The sequence below is a fragment of the Podarcis tiliguerta genome, assembly GCF_965153285.1.
Source record: "Podarcis tiliguerta genome assembly, chromosome: 4".
Lineage (NCBI taxonomy): Eukaryota > Metazoa > Chordata > Lepidosauria > Squamata > Lacertidae > Podarcis > Podarcis tiliguerta.
Window position 1 is genome coordinate 28,116,956 of NC_139537.1, and position 21,235 is coordinate 28,138,190.

General features: G+C 43.7%; 1 protein-coding gene across 2 annotated transcripts; it reads left to right on the forward strand.

Moving 5' to 3' along the window:
• The first annotated feature begins 1,026 nt into the window (after positions 1-1,026).
• SERTM1 (serine rich and transmembrane domain containing 1) lies at positions 1,027-18,289 on the forward strand. 2 transcript variants are annotated; one of them, XM_083437262.1, is made up of 2 exons: positions 1,027-1,149; positions 16,429-18,289. In XM_083437262.1, the coding sequence occupies exon 2, from the start codon at positions 16,580-16,582 to the stop codon at positions 16,901-16,903; it is 324 nt and encodes a 107-aa protein (XP_083293388.1). In that variant the 5' UTR covers positions 1,027-1,149; positions 16,429-16,579; the 3' UTR covers positions 16,904-18,289. The 2 variants fall into 2 exon arrangements, with proteins under 2 accessions (XP_083293388.1, XP_083293389.1); XM_083437263.1 differs by lacking the exon at positions 1,027-1,149 and adding an exon at positions 14,869-16,035.
• Positions 18,290-21,235: the final 2,946 nt, after the last annotated feature.

Here is a 21,235-nt window from a genome sequence, read left to right on the forward strand (position 1 = left end):
TCAAGGCTAACCAAAGGTAACCAAAATGATCCAAGGGATGGAACAACTCCCCTATGAGTAACGGTTGAAACATTGGGAGCAGGGGATTAGATTAAAGACAAGTAAGAGGAGACATGTTAGAGGTGCATAACATTTATACATCCTATGGAGAAAGTGGATAGAGAGAGGTTTTTCTTCACTTCTCGTAACGCTAGAACTCAGGAACATCCAATGAAGTTGTTTATTCAGGACAAACAAATGGAAGTAATTCTTCACACTGTGCAGATTTAAACTGTGGAACTCACTTCCACAGAGACAATGATGGCTATTAACTTGGATGGCTTTAAAAGAGGGTTAGACAAATTCATGGAGGTTACTGTCCGCCAGAGCGGTACCTATTTATCTACTTGCACTTTGACGTGCTTTCGAACTGCTAGGTTGGCAGGAGCAGGGACCGAGCAATGGGAGCTCACCCTGTCACGGGGATTCGAACCGCCGACCTTCTGATCGGCAAGTCTGTGGTTTAACCCACAACGCCACCCAGGGTCAGGTCTGTGGTCTGTGGTTTAACCCACAGCGCCACCCGTGAACCTCTAGCACTGCCCTAAATCCTGTGTTGCTGCCACAGCTTCTCCCTTCAGTAGGGGCACCCATGGCACCTGCCCTTGGATTCTGGCTGCCTGAGGCGGCTGCTCTAGTCTGCCTCATGCCCGGGACGGCCCTGCTTGTTATCAGCAGGCCAGGTGAATTACGTATGTATCTGCTAAACGGGAAAGTGGGGAGGGGTTGTTGTTGTTTTTTAAAAAAATGGAAAGCAGAGCCTTCGCATCTCACATATCTATGCGGAGGTAGCCTCCACCCAACCCGCTCCAGAAAGATGCGAAGGGAAGCGACTGCGGCCAAAGGTGAAGGAATTCGATGGGGAGTCTTTATTCTAAACAGGGCGAGAGCCGGTTGCTGATTGGGCGGCGGAGGCCTCTCCCCTCCCAGGGGCGGGCCAGCGGCAGCCACGCCCCTTGGGGCTCTTGCCTGCCGCTTCTTCGGCGGAGCGCAGTCCTAGCCGGGTGGCTTGTAGAGCGAGGCAGGCGGTGATTCGGTGTCGCTCCGGCTGCCCGGCGCTTCGCAGCCTCGTTCCTCCGGCGAAAGCCAGACGGGATCCCGCCCGCGCAGGTCAGTGAACCGGCGTCTCCTCCGCGGTCTCCATTTCTGGATTGCACGCGCGCCCTCCCTAACCCTCCTCGGCTCCAGATTTCCCTCACCTTCTTCTGCTCAGAGAGGCTTTTGAATGGTGTCGTTTAAAAGTCCTGCCATCGGAGCAGCCTTCCCGTCCCGGAGATCTCCCGGGACAGCCTGGCATTACCGCAGCGTCCCTCCGCCGAACGCAAAAGGACGAGGCGATCCCCCCGGATCCGAAACAGATTTGCCTCGGAAAGAAGCCTCGCTAGAACTTGCGTGTTTCCAAGGAACTAGTTGTCCAGGATTGCAGCCGAGCAACCCGGTTCTGGGTCGGTTTACTTGGAAAGCCTTCCACGTGGCTTACTCCCGAGTAAACATACAAAAGAACGCAGCCTTTAGGTACAGGAACCGGCCTTTTAGTTTGCTTCGAAAAAGGGGACGTGGGGGAGGAGCGAAGGAATTAGATTAGTTTCTTTCTCGCCTTTTTTTTTTTAAGGGACGGTTTTCTTGCCTAGTGGAACGGTTTGGATCTCTTTTAAGTTTTGCAGGGCAACCCTAGGCATGCCTACTCAGAAGTAAGTGCTACTGAGTTCGGCAGGACTTGCTCTCAAGAAAGCGTGTCTAGGATTGCTGCCTCAGTGACTTCCTTAACTGCCTGCCCCCCAAAACACCCGCCATCCCCATTCATTTATTAACCCAGGTTGCAGGAACATCACCTGTCGGTGGAAAACCAACCTGTGCTACAGAGGAGCAAAGCTCTTCAATGTTACATACAGTTTGCCCTCTGGCTGGTGTCTAGAGGGCAAAGAGTTTCCGGCAGGTATTTTTGTGCCCATTCTGCATCGTCTACAGATTAGAGAGTTTTGCAAAAATGCTCTTCTCTCCCCCTCACACCTGCACACTGTTGCAGACACACACAAAGCGGGTGATAGGAAGAGGGAAATATCTGATTTGCACAGCGTGAATAGCCTCCTGCAAAACGCATTATCTACCACACTGGAGAAAAAGATTGGGCAGTGCATCTAAATATATCTATTTCAAAATGCAATCTGGAGATTTAGAGGAGGTTCTCTTCCATTCAGATTAACCCAGGGATGGTTTTCCGAAGGTATTTCCATTGAGGGAGTGGGAGAAGAAGCAATGCTGTCTTTAAATAGTAAAGGGATCTGTTGCTGATCAATTTACAGCAGAATTTAACAGATGCTTACTTGGAGGTAAGGCCCACTGTGATCTGTGTGACCTTATTCTCTAGTAAATGTTTCTAGAATTAAGGACCCTTAAGGGCTGCAGAACAGATGGGTGTGCATAATCTAGTGACTTGCAGCCAGATGTGCGAATCGCCTCCATATTTGAAGAAGTGTGACCTGTGAAGGTTGTCTCCCTCACATGCATGTCACATGCGCTACAACTTGACACTGCAGTCATCAAGTCTTGGAGCTGGATGTGTGAACTCCTTCTCAGGCTGGCTTCATTGCTAATATTTTATGAGGTGACAGAGAAGGTTTCATATGGGAAGAAGCAGAATAGAATACAGTGGTACCTCGGGTTAAGTACTTAATTTGTTCCGGAGGTCCGTACTTAACCTGAAACTGTTCTTAACCTGAAGCACCACTTTAGCTAATGGGGCCTCCTGCTGCCGCTGCGCTGCCGGAACACGATTTCTGTTCTCATCCTGAAGCAAAGTTCTTAACCTGAAGCACTATTTCTGGGTTAGCAGAGTCTGTAACCTGAAGCGTATGTAACCCGAGGTACCACTGTATGGGGTTGGGGGAGATAATAACCATTGGCTTTTATTTGCAGTTGTCCTCTAAACATAATAAATGGCTGGATAAGACTTCTGAAGCAGAATATTTGACAGACTTTAAAATATGGGGTTTTTTAGGGTGTTTGCTTTGCTTCTCACTTGGTCATCCTAAATAAATACTTCTGGCCAGCATTTGTGTAACTGAGGAAAGTGAGATGTGAAAACATCATTGGCTACCTGAAGTGGTCGATTTTGTTTTATTTAAATTTTCCAAGTTGCTCTTTTGAAAGCCAATGTCATGCTTTGCTTAATATGAAAAGTTTTTTGTGTGTTCTACTGGCCATTACACTCAGTTTTGTTTTTCTGAATAATTTAGAAAAAGTCAATTTACAGATTGGCAAATATTATTAAATTAATTGGCAAATATTATTAAATATTAAATGTTATTTAAATAATATTGTCAAGCAATATTTACAACTAAATACAGTTTACTCAAAAATTATTTATTAGGTTTTCCACACTCTGCCATTAACAGTATTACTCATTTATGCTCAAATTGCTATTGAGATATATTAGTGTGTACATAGGGGCATGGCGAGTGGTGGACACTAATTAAATTCTGCAAGTTGTAATGAACTTTGAGAAAGTTTGACTTCAGTCTTAGAGAATGAAATTGTCTCTGCTATTCCCACTGCACTGAAAAACCCTATTTTCTTCTATTGTAGTGAAAAGAACTCTGCTTCTCCATCGTAGATTTACTGGATTTATATTTTGGGTCCAAATTGGCCATTTCCTTAAAACCTGCTCAGTTAAAATCCTCCATTCTGGGAGACCTAAGCCAATAATTAATGCGCAGCCTTTGGATTTTACATCTGAAACAGGTTATTCTTGTTTCTGGCCTCAAAATGTAGGCTTGAGAAAGAGTTGGAACTGACAAAAGCAAACTTTTAAAAGATGATCAAAATATTCTTTCCATTTCAGAAATAAAGCCAGTACCTTAGTCCACTACTGAAGTTGCAAAATTGTTTTCACTATTAAAAAAAAATTGTCCTGCTGCAATTTCAAAATAGCCTTTGGTCTTCTTGACCACTGAGCACTGGAAATTGCAACTTCCCCTGAAAGAAAGAGAGATCTGCAGGTATTTTTTTTAAAGTCTAGCATGTTTGAATGGAATTCCACCCAGAGGCCATGTTTTAGACAGCAGTATGCAGAGAGCACTGATTTAATTTTCTGATGTTCAGTTTCTAACTAATCCGACGAACAAAGAGAAGAGAATTTGTGAAGCAGATGTCACAGTGCTATTTGCATTTGTGATCATAAGGATTGTGTCCTAGTGATAAAGCAATAAAACTGCCAGCACATTTGCAAAGCTAAGCAGGCCCCGGTACGGTTTCAAATTTGGATGGGGACCTGCATGTTGAGATTCCAGCATTGCAGGGGGTTGGACCTTGATCCAATAGAAATGCCTGCAAAAAATAATAATTAAAAGAAGCACCAGGTGTCCCACACTCTGTCACATAGATGTGTGTTCATGGGCAACAGCCCTACTCCCATTAGAGCTGCATACCCTCCTACCCAAGAGATTTGGATAAACTGTACACCGTTGCCCTTGGGGCTCCACATTCTCACTGAGAAGTACCACCATTGGCCCCCACAAACAGTAGCAATGTAAAACAACAAAGGTGATGGTATCCTTGAATAGATCTGTGGGCAGGTGCCTAGCAAATTTGCAGTGAGACACACCCCATCACTCTTCTGAGTTGTAGCGGAACCCAACAGTTCTGCTACAACTCAGCAATAGCCAGCCTAGTAGACCTGCCAGAGAACTGGGTAGAGAGATGGAATCGGTGACCTCTGCCCTTTCTTTGTTCTCATAGTGCCTGGTTTGACCATCAGTCAACATCCTCTCCATCTCATGCTCTATCAGCATCTCATGCTCCAGCTGCTCACTTTCGGCCGGGAGCGGCTGGATGAGAGCCATTATGCTCTCGTCCTTCAGCTTGTACTAAAGGCTCGATTGGTTACGTTTCCACTTCTGCAAGCTCTTGCTGAAATGTGGTTGTTGCATGTCACAGATGATGGGAGCCGCAGACCAAGAACATCTGGAGGACCACAGGATCCCCATTTCTGTTGTACCATATGCCGAATATGGTTTTTGTATACATCTAAAATAAAAGCCTCAGTGCCTAGGGCTTGCCGATCGAAAGGTCGGCGGTTCGAATCCCCGCGGCGGGGTGCGCTCCTGCTGTTCGGTCCCAGTGCCTGCCAACCTAGCAGTTCGAAAGCACCCCCGGGTGCAAGTAGATAAATAGGGACCGCTTACTAGCGGGAAGGTAAACAGTGTTTCCGTGTGCGGCTCTGGCTCGCCAGAGCAGTGATGTCACGCTGGCCACGTGACCCGGAAGTGTCTCCGGACAGCGCTGGCCCCCGGCCTCTTGGGTGAGATGGGCGCACAACCCTAGAGTCTGTCAAGACTGGCCCGTACGGGCAGGGGTACCTTTACCTTAAAATAAAAAAAGTAGGGTTGCATCCAGTGAAGCCCTTCTGTTCACGCAGGGACTTCTGCTTGTCCAATGGGACTTCCTTTCTTGAAACTGCTCCTAGAGATCCCCTTACCCTTTGGAGCAGATTTCAGGTGGTGCAGGAATGTGTAGAGGAAGTCCCGTTGTACAGGTGAAATTATTTGTGCTAATGGGACAGCCTTGTCACATTTGCACCGAATGGGTTGTATTCAGCATACAGCACATCTTCAAACAATTTAGTTTATGGGGGGGGGGGGCTGTGATTAGCTGCTGTTCTCTGCTGAGGGTATAAGGAGAGAAACATGGGCTGCCTCTGTGTAATGCCCTGATCTAGTAGCTGCTCGTAGTGAAATTCTGAAAGCATGCTATATCCGCCGCTCTTCAACCGGAATAAATTAACAGTTTTGTGCCGAGTGATGCTGTTACTTTTTCCTTTTGCTCCCTCACTTCCTCCCCGACTTTTATTTGCATTCCGGGGCCAGTGTGCTTTTTTTCGCTGGAGGATTCTGTAGGCATTGTTGTCTCAGCTGTGATTGAGGACCGCTGCACTGCATGCAATTTTGGGAAGGAATAATCAAATGCTGTGCAGCATGTGAAAAGTGTTTGTTAAAGGAGCTCCTAGGGCAATGGGAGAGGATTGGAACAGAAGTGGAATCATTTATATTTGTCTCATTTGAAGACAATGCCGCACATTCAGCCTCTCCAGAGATTTTGTTTTCACAGACAGAAGTAGGATCGATGGAGAGCACGTGGAGAGGAGGGGATGGTTGTCCTCTGGCATCTGGGACGAAGATTGTGTGTGAGCTGCAAAGCTCACATGCATGTGTACAACTTTCCATCGTATGACATCTGGTTTCCGTGATTAAATTTTAATTTGTCATCAACTTGGAAGGATAAAAGACAGGGTGTGGCTGGCTTCCGTTATCTTGTTTTGGCACCGAATGCCAGTGTGATAAATATAATTATCAATACATTTTGGTATTAATGGTGTACGGTATTCTGCAGTAGTTTTGTTGCATTCGATAGCTTCCTTTATTACATTCTGGCTGATTTCAAGGATGAGTGGTTCAGAGTTAGAATAAGAAAAAAGCAACATAATGAGAGTTTCAAATCCAGCCCTGGAGAATTGTTTATCTACTCAATCAAAGTATGCTTAAAGGATGGGAAATAGAAACATCCAGAGATTCTGCCAGATTTTTGTCTTTGTCACAGAAAGAATCTTTCTGAAAGCAGATCTACTTCTTGCTTTATGTATCCAGAACAGGCCTTGTCTGTGGTGGCCCCCATTTGTGGAATGCTCTCCCCAAGGAGGTGCAGCTGGCGTCTTCATTATACACCTTTAGGCACCCAGTAAAAATGTTCCTCTTCAACCAGGCCTTTGGCTGATTAACATTCAAAACCCTTTTAAACGTGTTTGTGAGAGGGGGGGATGGTTGGTTTGTTCTTATTTTTTATTATGTACCTTGTGGTTTTTATGTTGTATTTTTATGTTGTGAACCGCCACTGGATCTGCGGATGAAGGGCAGTATACAAATTTAATAAATAATAATAAATAAATCAACAAATAAATTGTTTTATGTGTGTGTGTCTAGAAGACCATATTACTATTACAGTTAACGTATTAATCACATTCTAAACCAGTGTTTAAGCACAAATACAGTGGTACCTCAGGTTAAGTACTTAATTCGTTCTGGAGGTCCGTACTTAACCTGAAACTGTTCTTAACCTGAAGCACCACTTTAGCTAATGGGGCCTCCTGCTGCCGCCGCGCCGCCAGAGCACAATTTCTGTTCTCATCCTGAAGCAAATTTCTTAACCTTAAGCACTATTTCTGGGTTAGCAGAGTCTGTAACCGGAAGCGTGAGTAACATGAAGCATATGTAACCTGAGGTACCACTGTACATTTAAAGCAAGATTTGAAGTGGATATTTGTGGGGCCTGTCAAAACAAAATCATCTTCAACTGTTTCTGAAAAATGCAGGTAGTGAGTGCCTGCTGTATGTATCAACAGGAATGTTATTCCACAGAACAAGGGCAGAAACACTAAAAGCCCTGCTCTGAGTTGCTGCAGGCTTCTCAGATCTTTGGAACTTGCAAGAGTAGCTCTCCCACAGAGCTCAGGCATCTACTGGACATATATGGGATAAGGTGACCTCTAAAGTAACCTGGTCCCGAGCTGTACAGGACTTAAATGTTAGTAGCAACACCTTGAACTTTGTCCAGTAGCAAGCAAAGTGTTATGTGCTGGCAATAGTTTACCCACAAGCAACCAATCTGCCTTGTTCGGTACTGGCCACAGCCTCCAGATCAACCCCAAGAGTAGCCCCACAGATAGCGCATTGCAGTGACACAGCTGTGAGGTTACGGATACATGAGCAGCTGTGGTCTAGCTGTCCCAATCCAAGAATGGCTGTAGGTGGCATACCTGGCAAAAGGCCAGGAGTGCCTTTGAGGACACCTGTTCCACCAATGATAGAAGAAACTGCTATGGGTCAAAGGTCTGCCTTGCTCTGCAGGTCATTCCATATAATATCACGGCAAAATAAAACGGTTTGGTCATCTGCCAATCATATCACCAAAACAGGGAGAGACCCAAAGTTGGGCCCGCAAGGAACTTGCACTTTTGCCGCAATTAGCCAAGGGACAAGCAGAACCTTCACTTCCGCTCTATAATAAATCTAGCACAACTGGTTAATTTGTCAGATGTCTACTGAATCTCTTGATTTTCACTGCAGGGTCTCTCCCAAATTCCCAAACTCGGTCACTGAAGATATCATGCCTAGTTTTAATTAGCTGGCACTTGATGTAAACATTTTATTCATGCCTGAGAAAGTTGTTCCGACTTTGTGGTTAGATTTGCGCCATTAGTTGCACCAAACCTCAAAAGTGAATTGTTTGGCAAGAGGGTGGCTGCTGTGGCTGTAGTTCAGACACCTTCCTGTTCAGCCAGGGCCATCTGGCACGCTTTGTGCGCATAGAGAGTGCACAGATTTCCAGCAACATTAGACCGTCTGCTCCCGGTTATAGTACCCCAGCAATTTAAGAAAGAAACTGTAATCTAGTGTGTAAAGCTGGCCTACCCAGATTGTGAGCCACCAAGCCAAACAGCTTTGCATCCATGAATTGTGATTTTGCTGTGTATTGATAGGTTTTTTTGTTGCTCCAGTTTGCTGCTCTTTTATTGGGTGTGTTCTGTGGTTATTCTTTGGCTTTATCTACAAAACATTCTTCTGATTTTATGTTCTGCATGTTCTGCTCTTCAAACTTTGTAAGTTTATGGGAGAATACTTAGGCAGCGAGTGCCTGATAAATGGAATTAATATAATTAATTGCCTTCCGCCACCACTGTGTGGCTGAGGGCCAAACAAGATAAGACACCATTCGTGCAATTAGCATGAATGATTGTATTGTGTGGCTGGCTGTTAAAAAACCATCAAAGTCTAGATCAGAAACGGGAGGGAGCAGTAGTCTTAAATCTTTTGCCTTCCGTAGGGCTTCTAATCTCTCTCTGCCCCCTATGCTTCTTTGCACTGGAAGACAAGTTCCACTGGCATAAATAGGATACTTTCTCCCAATGCAAATGCAGTTGTACCTTGGAAGTCAAACGGAATCCGTTCCAGAACTCCATTCAACTTCCAAAATGTTCGGAAACCAAGGTGTGGCTTCCAACTGGCTGCAGGAGCCGCGGAAGTCGGGTCAGACGTTCAGGTTCCAAAGAATGTTTGCAAACCAGAACACTCACTTGTGGCATTCAGGAGCCAAAACGTTTCGACTCACAAGACATTCATGATCCAAGGTACAACTGTAGCAGGTGTGGGGAATGGTCTGGATCAGAGCAGAGCAGAAGAGTTAAAAGTGCACACCACCAGTGTCCTGATGTATACTACACTCCCCAAGCCTGCTCTTTTTTTTTTTTTTTTTTAAGCCATTAGCACAATTACTAATTGCAGTGGTCTTGCCTTATTTTGCCTCAGATTCTCAACTTAAACCAAGTCTGGCAGGTTAGTGAGCATGGTTTCAAAAAGCAGCTAAAGAGTTGTCCTGCTAAAAAGTCACATTGGATTTGGTTCTTGGAACTAAGCCATCTGAGTTGTTGCATTAGCAGCTAGCAAGCACCAACTGAGCAGCTTTATAACCATCCTTATTGCCCTAGTCCTTCCTCAAGGGAGAGAAACTTTGAGCTGCCAGATGTCCACTGACCCTTCTGGTCTAGGCCTTGACCTGAAACCAATGCCACCTCTGTTACTGAGGATGACGTGGGAAGCATTTAAAGCTGATTGATGGGACCACTTGGGATGAAGTGGGGTCCCCAAATCTGTAGGGGTGATAATGGGGTCTTCCTCATCTGAGGTCTCAATTCTGGTGCACTGTAGCACATCCGTTGCATGAAAAACTTGTCTGGAATGGTCCCAAATTGTTGTTGTTCTGTTAGCAGCAAGAATTATGCCTTTATCTGAGTTGGGCCATTGGTCCATTCGGCTCAGTGCTGTCTACCCTACCTGGGTGATATTGAGCTAAGGTTTACTCAGACTAGACACACTGAAATTAATGAAACATAACTTAGGTCCAGTAATTTCCATAGGTCAACTAAGTTTTGCTCAGAATAGAATACCATCTACTGGGTATTGAACCTAGGGCATTCTTCACAGAAAGCTCATGCTGCATCACTGAGCTACAGCCCTTCCACTAAAAGATTTTGTTTTAAAAATATCTGTCCCATCATTTATCATTGCTGATCTTAGGGCTGTTTACATCATAAAAAAGACTAGAGCAATTAAAAGTAATTAAAAATTCAAAGGATACTGCAAAAGATTGTGTAGGCTTGTCTCACATAAAAGCCTGGGGGAACATATACATTTTAAGTTGGCACCACAATGAATATACTGTTGATGCTGACTTTTATCTCCAAAGATAAGGGATTCCACAACTGGAGGGACACCACTAAGAAGGCCCGTTTGTGCATTCCTGCTAACCATACCATTTCTGGTAGCAGAACGTTTAGAAGGACCCCTTCTGAAGATGTTAATACCCAACAAGTTGATGTCAGGATGGTGCTCCTTCAAGTCTGTGGGTCCCAAGTTCTTTGCTTCTCTGCCTTTGGTCTAATCTGTCAAGCCCAAGAACTGCAAATGAAGCCTCTGCAGCTGCATTTTCGTGGAGGTTGGCAGATAAAATAGAGTAATAGAATCAAGATTTACACAGAGAAGAACCACAGGCAATAAAAATGTAAGGGAATTTATAACACTGTGCAACCAAGGTTATCTGAAAGAACACTCAATTTACTGCAGTATGTAGAGCTGAAATTGATGTGATCCTATCAGTAGCTTACATCAGAACTCTTCTGAGACTGACTCTTAAATGCCGTTCGCCCTCTCCAGTTCTGCTAAGAATGGACTCATCTGCATTGTTTTGAAGCCATTTGCTCCACTCTTCTTTAATAAATAGACAGGTGTTCAGGGAATGGTTTTAATGATTTACTATAAAGTGGATATATAATGAGCTGTGAAGATTTTTACTCAAAAGACAAAAGAGGAGACAAATTAAAAAAGAGAAGGAAAGTAGGAATTGGATACCATAGCAGGGCCATTCCCATGCCAAATGGCTCCCCAAGTGAGGAGCATCTTTGGTGAACATGCATGCACACACATCTTCCATCTGTTCAACTCTCAAATCCCTTGTTTTTGTTATATCGCCATGCATGATTGATCCCGTTAATACAGTACACAATTAATTTGCTTCCAAGGATCTGATCACAGTCATCTTGCCATTTGTTGATTGGACACTGGTGTTGTACATATTTTTTTTTAATCAATGCAAGCCGCACAGATCATTGTACCAGTTGTATGACTAGTTATACTATTTGTTTCAGCAGTTGAATGGATAATTACAAAGCCAATGATAGGCCTGGGGTCTAGCTTGCTTGGAGGAAAGATAACAATCACATGAGCCAAAGGTAAAGGTAAAGGTACCCCTGCCCGTACGGGCCAGTCTTGACAGACTCTAGGGTTGTGCGCCCATCTCACTCAAAGAGTGAGTGCGCCCATCTCACCCGAAGACACTTCTGGGTCACGTGGCCAGCGTGACAATGCTGCTCTGGCGAGCCAGAGCCACACACAGAAACGCCGTTTACCTTCCCGCTAGTAAGCGGTCCCTATTTATCTACTTGCACCCGAGAGTGCTTTCGAACTGCTAGGTTGGCAGACGCTGGGACCAAACAACGGGAGCGCACCCCGCCGCGGGGATTCGAACCGCCGACCTTTCGATCGGCAAGCCCTAGGTGCTGAGGCTTTAACCCACAGCGCCACCCGCGTCCCTGAGCCAAAGGTAGGAGGCACTATAATGACCTAATGACCTGGCTGGAGTCAACAGCGCCAACCAGAGGCCTGTGGGAAACCAGTAAGCGGGCCCCAAACATAAGAGAACTCCTCTGCCTTGTGGTTTTCACCAACTGGTATTTAAAAACATTGTTGTCTCTGGTTATGGAGACAGAACATAGCCATCATATTTTTTTTTTTTTTTTTTTATAAATATTTATTAAGTTTTACATAAACAATAAAGAACAACATAAACAACACATAACACAGAAAAAATACACAAACATAAAACACAAAAACAACAGTAATAAACAATAAAAATAGAGAAAATTAAAAAAAAAAAAATACCCTTTTTATCTTCATAATGACCTTGCATTTACTTGTTTCTGCGACTTCCCCCAACCTCCCTACTCTGTATTCCAAATCAAATGTTCTGTCTGCAAATTCTTTCCCTCTATCATAATTTAAATTTCTCATCATCTTAAATCCATATCCCATAATTATATTTCCTTCAGTCTAGATTTTAGATCTTTTTCTGTTCACCTTTCTTGCTAAAAACCAGTCACCTTCAGTCCGATATCTTCAAATGTTCGTTATCTTGCAGTATTTCTGTAAATAGTCTTTAAATTTCCTCCAATCTTCCCTCACCGTCTCTTCTCCCTGGTCTCTAATCCTGCCGGTCATTTCTGCTGATTCCATGTAGTCGATGACTTTCATCTGCCATTCTTCCAGAGTGGGTAATTCTTCTGTCTTCCAATACTGTGCAATAAGTATTCTTGCTGCTGCTGTAGCATACATAAAGAAAATCCTATCTTTCTTGTGCACCTGTTGGCCAACCATGCCCAGGAGAAAGGCTTCTGGCTTCTTCGAAAATGTGTATTTAAACACTTTTTTCAGCTCATTATAAATCATCTCCCAGAATGCCTTAATCTTAGGGCACGTCCACCAAAGGTGAAAGAATGTGCCTTCAACTTCTTTACATTTCCAACACTTATTATCGGGCAAATGGTAAATTTTCGCAAGCTTGACTGGTGTCATGTACCACCTATATATCATTTTCATTACATTCTCTCTTAGGGCATTAGATGCCGTAAATTTTATACCGGTGGTCCATAACCGTTCCCAGTCAGCAAACATTATATTATGGCCCAAGTCTTGTGCCCATTTAATCATCACTGATTTCACTTCCTCATCCTGTGTATTCCATTTTAGTAGCAAGTTATACATTCTTGACAAAATCTTAGTTTTGGGTTCTAACAATTCTGTCTCCAATTTTGATTTTTCCACCTGGAAGCCAATTTTTCTATCCATTTTAAATGCTTCCATTATTTGATGATAATGGAGCCAATCTCGGACTTTACTTTTTAATTTATCAAAACTCTGTAGTTTCAATTTGTCTCCATCTTGTTCTAAAATCTCCCAATATTTTGGCCAGTTTGCCTCCATATTGAGCTTTTTTAGTGCTTTTGCCTCCATTGGGGACAACCACCTTGGGGTCTTGGTTTCAAGCAAGTCTTTATACCTCATCCAAACTTTAAACAATGCATTCCTAACAATGTGGATTTTAAACATTCTATGCACTTTAACCTTGTCATACCATAGATATGCATGCCAACCAAAAACATTGTTAAATCCTTCTAGATCCAACATGTCAGTGTTTTCAAGAAGTAGCCATTCTTTTAACCAACAAAAGGCTGCCGCCTCATAATAAAGTTTCAGGTCTGGCAGGGCAAAGCCCCCTCTTTCTTTTGCGTCGGTCAATATTTTAAATTTTATCCTTGGCTTTTTGCCCTGCCAGACAAATCTGGATATATCTCTTTGCCACCTCTTGAAACAATCAATCTTATCTATAATTTGCAGTGTCTGAAACAAAAACAACATTCTTGGCAATACATTCATCTTTATCACAGCAATACGACCCATTAAGGAGAGTTTCAAATTAGACCATATATCTAGATCTTTCTTTATCTCCGACCAACTTTTCTCATAATTGTCTTTATATAAATTTCCATTTTTCGCAGTCATAGTGATACCCAAATATTTCACTTTTTTCACTACTGCCAATCCTGTCTCATTCTGAAATCTTTCTTTCTCAATTTCTGTTAGATTCTTTGTCAAAACTTTGGTTTTTGTTTTGTTCAATTTAAACCCTGCCAGTCGACCAAACTCTTGGATCAGTTCTAAGGCTCTTTTCACACTGGATTCTGGCTCCTGTAATGTCAGAACTAGGTCATCTGCAAATGCTCTTAATTTATATTGTTTAGCTCCGACCTGAATCCCTCTGACCAATTGGTCCTTTCTAATCATATTCAGCAACACCTCCAGGACTGATATAAACAGCAAAGGAGAAATTGGGCAACCTTGTCGCGTACCTTTCTCTATTCTGAACTCCTCAGTGATTACACTGTTTACAATTAACTTAGCTTTTTGTTCAGAATAGATTGCACCTATACCATTTTCAAATTCCTGACCTACCCCCATACTTTGGAGATTTTTCTTCATAAAACTCCAAGAAATATTATCGAAGGCCTTCTCCGCATCCACAAATATTAGAACCGCCTTAGTATTTATTTTTTCTTGTAAAAATTCCAGAATGTCTATTATATTCCTTACATTATCTGATAAATGTCTTCCTGGGAGAAAGCCTGCTTGGTCCTTATGAATCTCAGAACATAGCCATCATAAAGGTAAAGGTACCCCTGACTGTTAGGTCCTGTCGCAGACGACTCTGGGGTTGCGCTATAAGCCGAGGGAGCTGGCGTTAGTCCACAGACAGCTTCTGGGTCATGTGGCCAGCATGACTAAGCCACTTCTGGCAAACCAGAGCAGTGCACGGAAACGCCGTTTACCTTCCCGCTGGAGTGGTACCCATTTATCTACTTGCACTTGACGTGCTTTTGAACTGCTAGATTGGCAGGAGCAGGGACCAAACAACGGAAGCTCACCCCGTCGCGGAGATTCAAACTGCCAACCTTCCAATTGGCAAGCCCTAGGCTCAGTGGTTTAGACCACAGTGCCACCCACATCCCTATAACCATCATAGCTAGTAGCTTTTAGTAGACTTCTCCATGAATTTGTCCAATTCTATTTTAAAGCCATCCACGTTGGTTGCCACCACTGCTTCTTGTGGGAGCAAGTTCCATAGTTTAACTATGCTCTTTGTGGGAAAAATGACTTTCTTTTATCCCTCCTGAATCTTTTCACATACAGCTTTATTGGAGGTCAATGACTTCTAGAGTTACGGCTCGTCACATGGGGCAGTGGTCAGCAGTTTCTGACAGCACACAAGCTGGCTTTCACATCCAAACCAACTCACACTCCTTTGCTTTAATGAGATGCACATTCAAATATATAGTCCGACACACAGTCTAAGTGAATTCATATTGTGCAGTGTGCAGCTAGCCCTGGATTTGGGCATTTACATTCATTAAAACCATACTATTAAGTTTAGGATAATATGCATACCATACAAATGAGAAATTTGATGCCATTGCTTCCTTTTCTGCTAAACTAGGCATTTATAAGGCGCATAGACAAGGCGACAGAGAAATGAAATCATGGTCTACAAATTGGGTATAAATTATTTACCGTAGCTGAAGTTTTAAAGATGTCTGAAGCTATTTATAGTATTGTCAAGACCCTTACCTTTAGATTACTATTGCACTATAGCTGTTATTTTATGCACTCTCTTGCAGAGATCTAGTGGCAACTTCTGTAGCTCTCTTAGAAATTGTCTTCTGAGGCATCTTTTAATCCGTCAGAAGAGAAATGGTGCTTGGAGAGACTTGTTTGCATGTCTTGAAGATCATTCATCTCTTCTGGCTTTTCCCACAGACAGAAGAGCTGCTGGCATCTTGAAGAAGAAGCTTCTTAATTAGGTCAGAGCAGTGGCAGCTAACCTGTGGCCCTCTGGCTCCTTCTGGGCTCCAGCTCCCATGAGCCACAGCCAGCATGACCCATAGTCTGTTTTGGCAGGAGTTCTAGTCCAAGAACAGCTGGAGGGCCAAAGGTTAGCCACCCCAGTGTTAGAGGAACCAACAAGAAATAAAGAGTGATAAATTAGAATATCAAAGTAGAGTATTATCGGTAGCAATGTTGGCACATATTTATGGAATCACCAGATTGTTTTAACCTCATTTCATTTTATCCCACCCTCCATGTTTTTCAGGGTCAGTTTCTGAGGCTCCAAAACTGGAGTGGATTCCAGACAGACTTCTGCTAGCGCAATGGGGCTTCATCTCCTCCTCCACCCCCTTGCAGTTCCCCATATGCCCCCAAAATATGCTTCAGAAAGACCCCGGTAAAAATCCCACTGTGCAACAGAAGTCCTTTCCACTCACACATGGACAGTATTGGATACAATGATATAGTTATGGAAGACCTAACCACACAAAAAACCTAAACTTGTGCAAAACAGTTCTGAGTTCGGCAAAAGGCTAGTTGATGGGTTGGTTTCAAGAGATACCAAAGTCTGCAATGCCCAGATTTCTGTACTTTGGAGGTTACTAGCAGCACTTAAGTAGAAAGTATATATTTAAAATCTTACATGCCAAGCTTTCTGTTACCACTTGCCTCTAAGAAGAATCAAAACACGAAGTTGAAGTTATTCGCTTGCTCAATATTCTAGCATTGCATCAAATAAGAAATGAACTTTTAAGTCTAATTTCTCCTCTCCCCCTTTTCTTTCTTACAGCAACAAAGGATAACACCATCCAGATTTATTCTGACCTAAGAAGTGAAGGATAACAGCCATCACTGGGTATCTCAATATGCCAGCTTTCTTCTGGAAGGTTGCCTGTGAATGTTAGGTCTCCTCCATTTATTTTACAACACGCACAAATAAAATGTCGGAACTCCACCCTACCTCTGGATTAATATCAAATATGGAAAATGGGACTTTTCTGGAGCTGTATCCCACCTCTCTCTCGACATCCATGGATTCATCTTCCGGACACATGTCTAACGTCTATGTCTATGTTTCAATATTCCTCAGCCTCTTGGCATTTCTTCTTTTGCTATTAATCATTGCACTTCAGAGGCTGAAGAACATAATCTCTTCCAGTTCTTCCTACCCAGAGTACACCAGTGATGCTGGGAGTTCCTTCACTAACCTAGAAGTCTGTAGTATTTCTTCCCAGCGGTCTGCTTTTTCAAATCTTTCCTCCTGAAAAGGAATGAAAGAGAATACATTGGAGGATGGAACAACTTTGTCTAACTCTTGGGGGGAAGTTATGCATGCAGTATTTTCTTTGGAGGACTAATAGTCATAAAAGAGGTGACTTTTAATTTTCACTTTGGTTTTTCTTTCCCTTTTTAGTCTGCATTTCCCCTCTTTATTAATGACATTTTTCATCTCTGAGCAGTGAAATTGATGAAGGTCTCCTGCCTGATCATGGCCTCCTGCCTGTAACAGTGTTGTAGCATTTCCCCAACCCATTTAAACTGGCTCTTCAAACTTAACAATGGGAAGATTCTGCTTCCTGGGCTTTGTCACCTATGGTTTCATCGACTCAAAGCTTCAGGGCTTTAACTTCCTCAGAAACACCATGATATCATACAGGATATCATTAGATCTCTGAAAGTTATTTATCTCACCACTAAAGAATCTGTTGTGCCGTAGTTCTAGAATTTAGAGCAACTCTAAGACAACAAAGCTTAATTTAATTTAATTCAAAAATTTGTCGCTGAGGTCTCTTGTATGTTTTCCTGTATACAGTCGCCGTGTTGTCTGGTGTGCTTGTTTTATTTTAGCCAAATGATTATAATAAATATGTGGGCTCATTCCATTTCACACTAAAACCGCATTTGGTAGACTTGCAGATTTGCATGAGGACTTTGATTTGGAAGAATTGGGCTGTGTCCAAAGTAGATCTAAGTAAGAACTGTGTGAGCGGGAACCAGACAGTGGCGATTTCCCGCTCTCAGGTTGCTTAAATGGAGTACGCCATGCCCCCTGGCCGACCAGATTGGTCGGCCTAGGGTGTGATGTGCCAGGGACTCCCTATGACGCGGGGGCTAGCCACACCCCCACACAAGGGGCGGGTTTGCGTCCAGCCCGCAACTCCATTTCCCCGGGGAAGGGAAATGGCTTTATCAGCACAAGGATTTCCACTTGTGCTATGAGACTCGCCCACTTCACCTCATCCATGCACCCCCTAAATCTGTTCTGGGGGATCTCCCAAGCCTCCAGCGCAGATTTGGGTAGGGTGCAGGGCACAGACAGAGGGATCAGCCTGTGCTTTGGAGGCCTCGGTGAGCTCAACACCTTTGAGGTCATTGGTTCCATTGTTCAACTGCTGTTATCATTAAAAAGTGTCTTCAAATGCCCAGTCCAAATCTACCCACTTTTAACTTAAGCTCTAACCTTGCTATGTGGCAGCCCTTCAAAGAAATAAAAAGTGCTATCATGTCTCTGTTCCTTTAAATGTTCCTCATTGACTTGTTTTCCATATCTCTAATCATCTTCATTACCTTTCTCTGAACTTCTTTCCAGTTTGTCTGTGTGCTTCTCAAAGTGTGGTGCCCAAAAGTAGACACAGTGTTCCAGCTGAAGATGGCCTTACTGTGACAAACTATTCTAAGAGTTCCCTGGGGAGAGGAGGTGATTATTCAACTACTTTGGAAACTGGGAGAAGAACAGGGGTCTCCTAACAATTCTCAGAACCCTTAACAAACTACAGCTTTCAGAATCCTTTGGGGGAAGCCACAACTGTTTAAAGCACTATGGTGTGACTGTGGCTTCTAGTAACCTAAGATGTAATTCATCTGATACTGAAGACTTGGACTCATTTAAAATAGCTAGATATTTCCTTATCTACTGCCTCCAAGCAGCCTTCCCCTTTTCCACAAACCCCCAGATTGGCACTGCTGCTAAAATCATTTGAACTAAGATACTGTTCTTAACCAGGTTGGTCAAGGTCTCTCTTCTGTTGCTGAGGATAGACTGAAGATTATGTTGCCCAAAAGTGGAACTGTTTAAATGAGATTGGCTTACTCCATTAGAACTCTGCTATTTGTCCTCTAAAGTCAGAGTGGGGAACTTGTGACCCATCTGACTCCCATCAGCTCCAGCCAACATGGCCAATGATCAACTATGGCGGGTATTGTAGTCCTGCAAAAATGTGTGAGGGGGGTGGCAACTGTTCTTCACCTTGCCCTATATCATGGAGGAATTGGCTGGTGTTAGAGACAAGCGAAACTTGTCTTGACAGCCTCAGCATCCCCACCAGCAGTAGGAAAGTCCAAATTTGGGTTTTGCGTTCTTTCACATCTTTCTTATACCCTGTAATAATAAGTAAACAACATGTTGACGAAATTTGCTACTTCTGTTGACTTGTTATGAACTGAAAATACTTTTCTAACAACAACAAAAGATTAAGGATTATTTCAGATAAAAAAGATGCTGGATAGAAATAAGATGCAAGAAAAGGCAACGGGCAGTGCCTGGAGATATGGATCAAACCCATCAAACTTTCTTGCTGTGAGACAGAATCATGAGTAGCTGCTGCAATTAAAAGATTGTAGCTTTCTGCCCACTGTCTCATATTTTTCAATCATCTTTGTGTGCAATGGTGGCTTCAGGAAAAACCATCGTTCCATATACATGTTAAATAGCATTAGGGAGAGGACATTATCCAGTGGAACCCTGTAGCACAAATGCCAAGAGGCTGAGGAGCACTCATCTTGTGTTACTCTCTGAACATGGCCCTGCAGGTAAGAATGGAACCAGCCTAATCCATTGCTTCCAGTACTCATCCCATGGAGCCACTCTAGGATGATACCATGGTATCAAAAGCCACAGCAATCAAGCAGAAGTAGCAGGTTACACTTCTCCTGTGTCTCTCACAATAAAGGTCACCCATCAGGGTGAACAAAGCCGATTCAATTCCAAAACTGAATTCCAAATTCATATTGTAGTTTATCCATGCCATCCAGGAATACCTCCCATTGCACATATTCTCAAGAGTGCCACTGATAGCAACAACACTGTGTCCTAGAGTACACCCTAGTCCAAAATCATTGCACCATTCACAAGACCACTACATATGAATAAACATTCATGTTTCCCACCACTGTTTCAGCTGTGTGGGCTGAGACTGATACCCACCCAAGATAACTTCACAAAAGGGGGATACCAATGATGTGTAAGCTTTAGTGAGGGTTTAAGGATTTTGCTTTCTGTGTATATGCATGTGTCAGTAAACACTGCTGTTCAAAGAACACTTAACTTTCAAGGGTGACTGTATGGCCTTGGAACCAGTAGGGTGGAAATTAGAAAAGTCCACAGCAGATGGAGGTGGAACCAGGGACAGGAAGAGCCAACCTATGCCCTCATTCTCCTACCCATTGAGTTCTACAAGGACAACATGGAGGGCTCATCCACACTTAACCTCTGCTCCACATTGCTACGGACAGGTCAGGGCTTTCCAGGCCTGTGACTGAGCAGTGTTTTCTGCTGAATTGGAGCAAATGGCAATCAGGTTTTGTGCAGAGTGCCATTTGCTCTGATTCACTGGTAAAATGCAGGTTTTCCTGGGGAAAGTACTAGGACAGGAAGAGGGTGGGAAGCCTGGGACAGGAAAAATAAGCCTGCTCAGACACAGACCTGGAAAGTCCAGACTTGTGCCTGGAAAGCATAGAGCAAGGGTAAGTGTGGATAAGCCAAGAGACTAAAGAGTAGGAAGCCAACAGGCAGTGCCACCCCCACCCCCACCCCCACCCCCTGGACTTCTTGTACGTAAGTGAAAAGACAGGCTGGTAGGGGCTGGCCCTATTTGTCCCAGTGGATCAGCTGCCACTGCTTGCTTTCCAGTGCAATGAAAGCAAAATCCTAAGCGTAGCTGCAGATAGACATGAGCACGTCTCACACAGACTGGAATTTCACTGCTTGCAACCTTTTCAGCACTTCTCACTCAAGCACCAGATGGTTATATAACTAGGTCCCTAGATCCATGCCCCTTCCTGTAGGTTCTGGGACACTTGGCAAAGGTGACCCTCTTCCTGGCAGGTGTTTGCGGTGGCCTGACTGTCACCTTCTGACTGCACACTGCTGCTTGCTGCTTTGTCATCGTGCTCCACGCGTGCTGTTCTTGTGTTTAACAATTACGTTCTTGCTTGTTTCAAAATCCCGTAAGACTGGTTGTGCATGAAAGCACCCAAAGCAAATGTATTCAGGAGAGGCCACATGGTGAATATTCTACCAGGACCTCCAGACTTTGAGTAGAAGGTAAACAGAATGCGAGCATTTTCATTTCTGTTACAAACACCATGATTTCCCACATGCATCGCTTCTCATTGATATTCAGCAGAACTGAGATGTCACTCAGCTGTACAAAGCCAAACGAGGCTGCGTCAAGAAACCAAACACCTCTGTTACTGAAATATGGCAGTGCTCGCTGCTGTGAAAAGCTGCTGAGAGTTTGGGGTTGCAGAACTGGCTGCAACACCCGACCAACAGGGACTTGGCCTTCCAGAAAGTGGCTTCCTTGGGGAAGCATCAG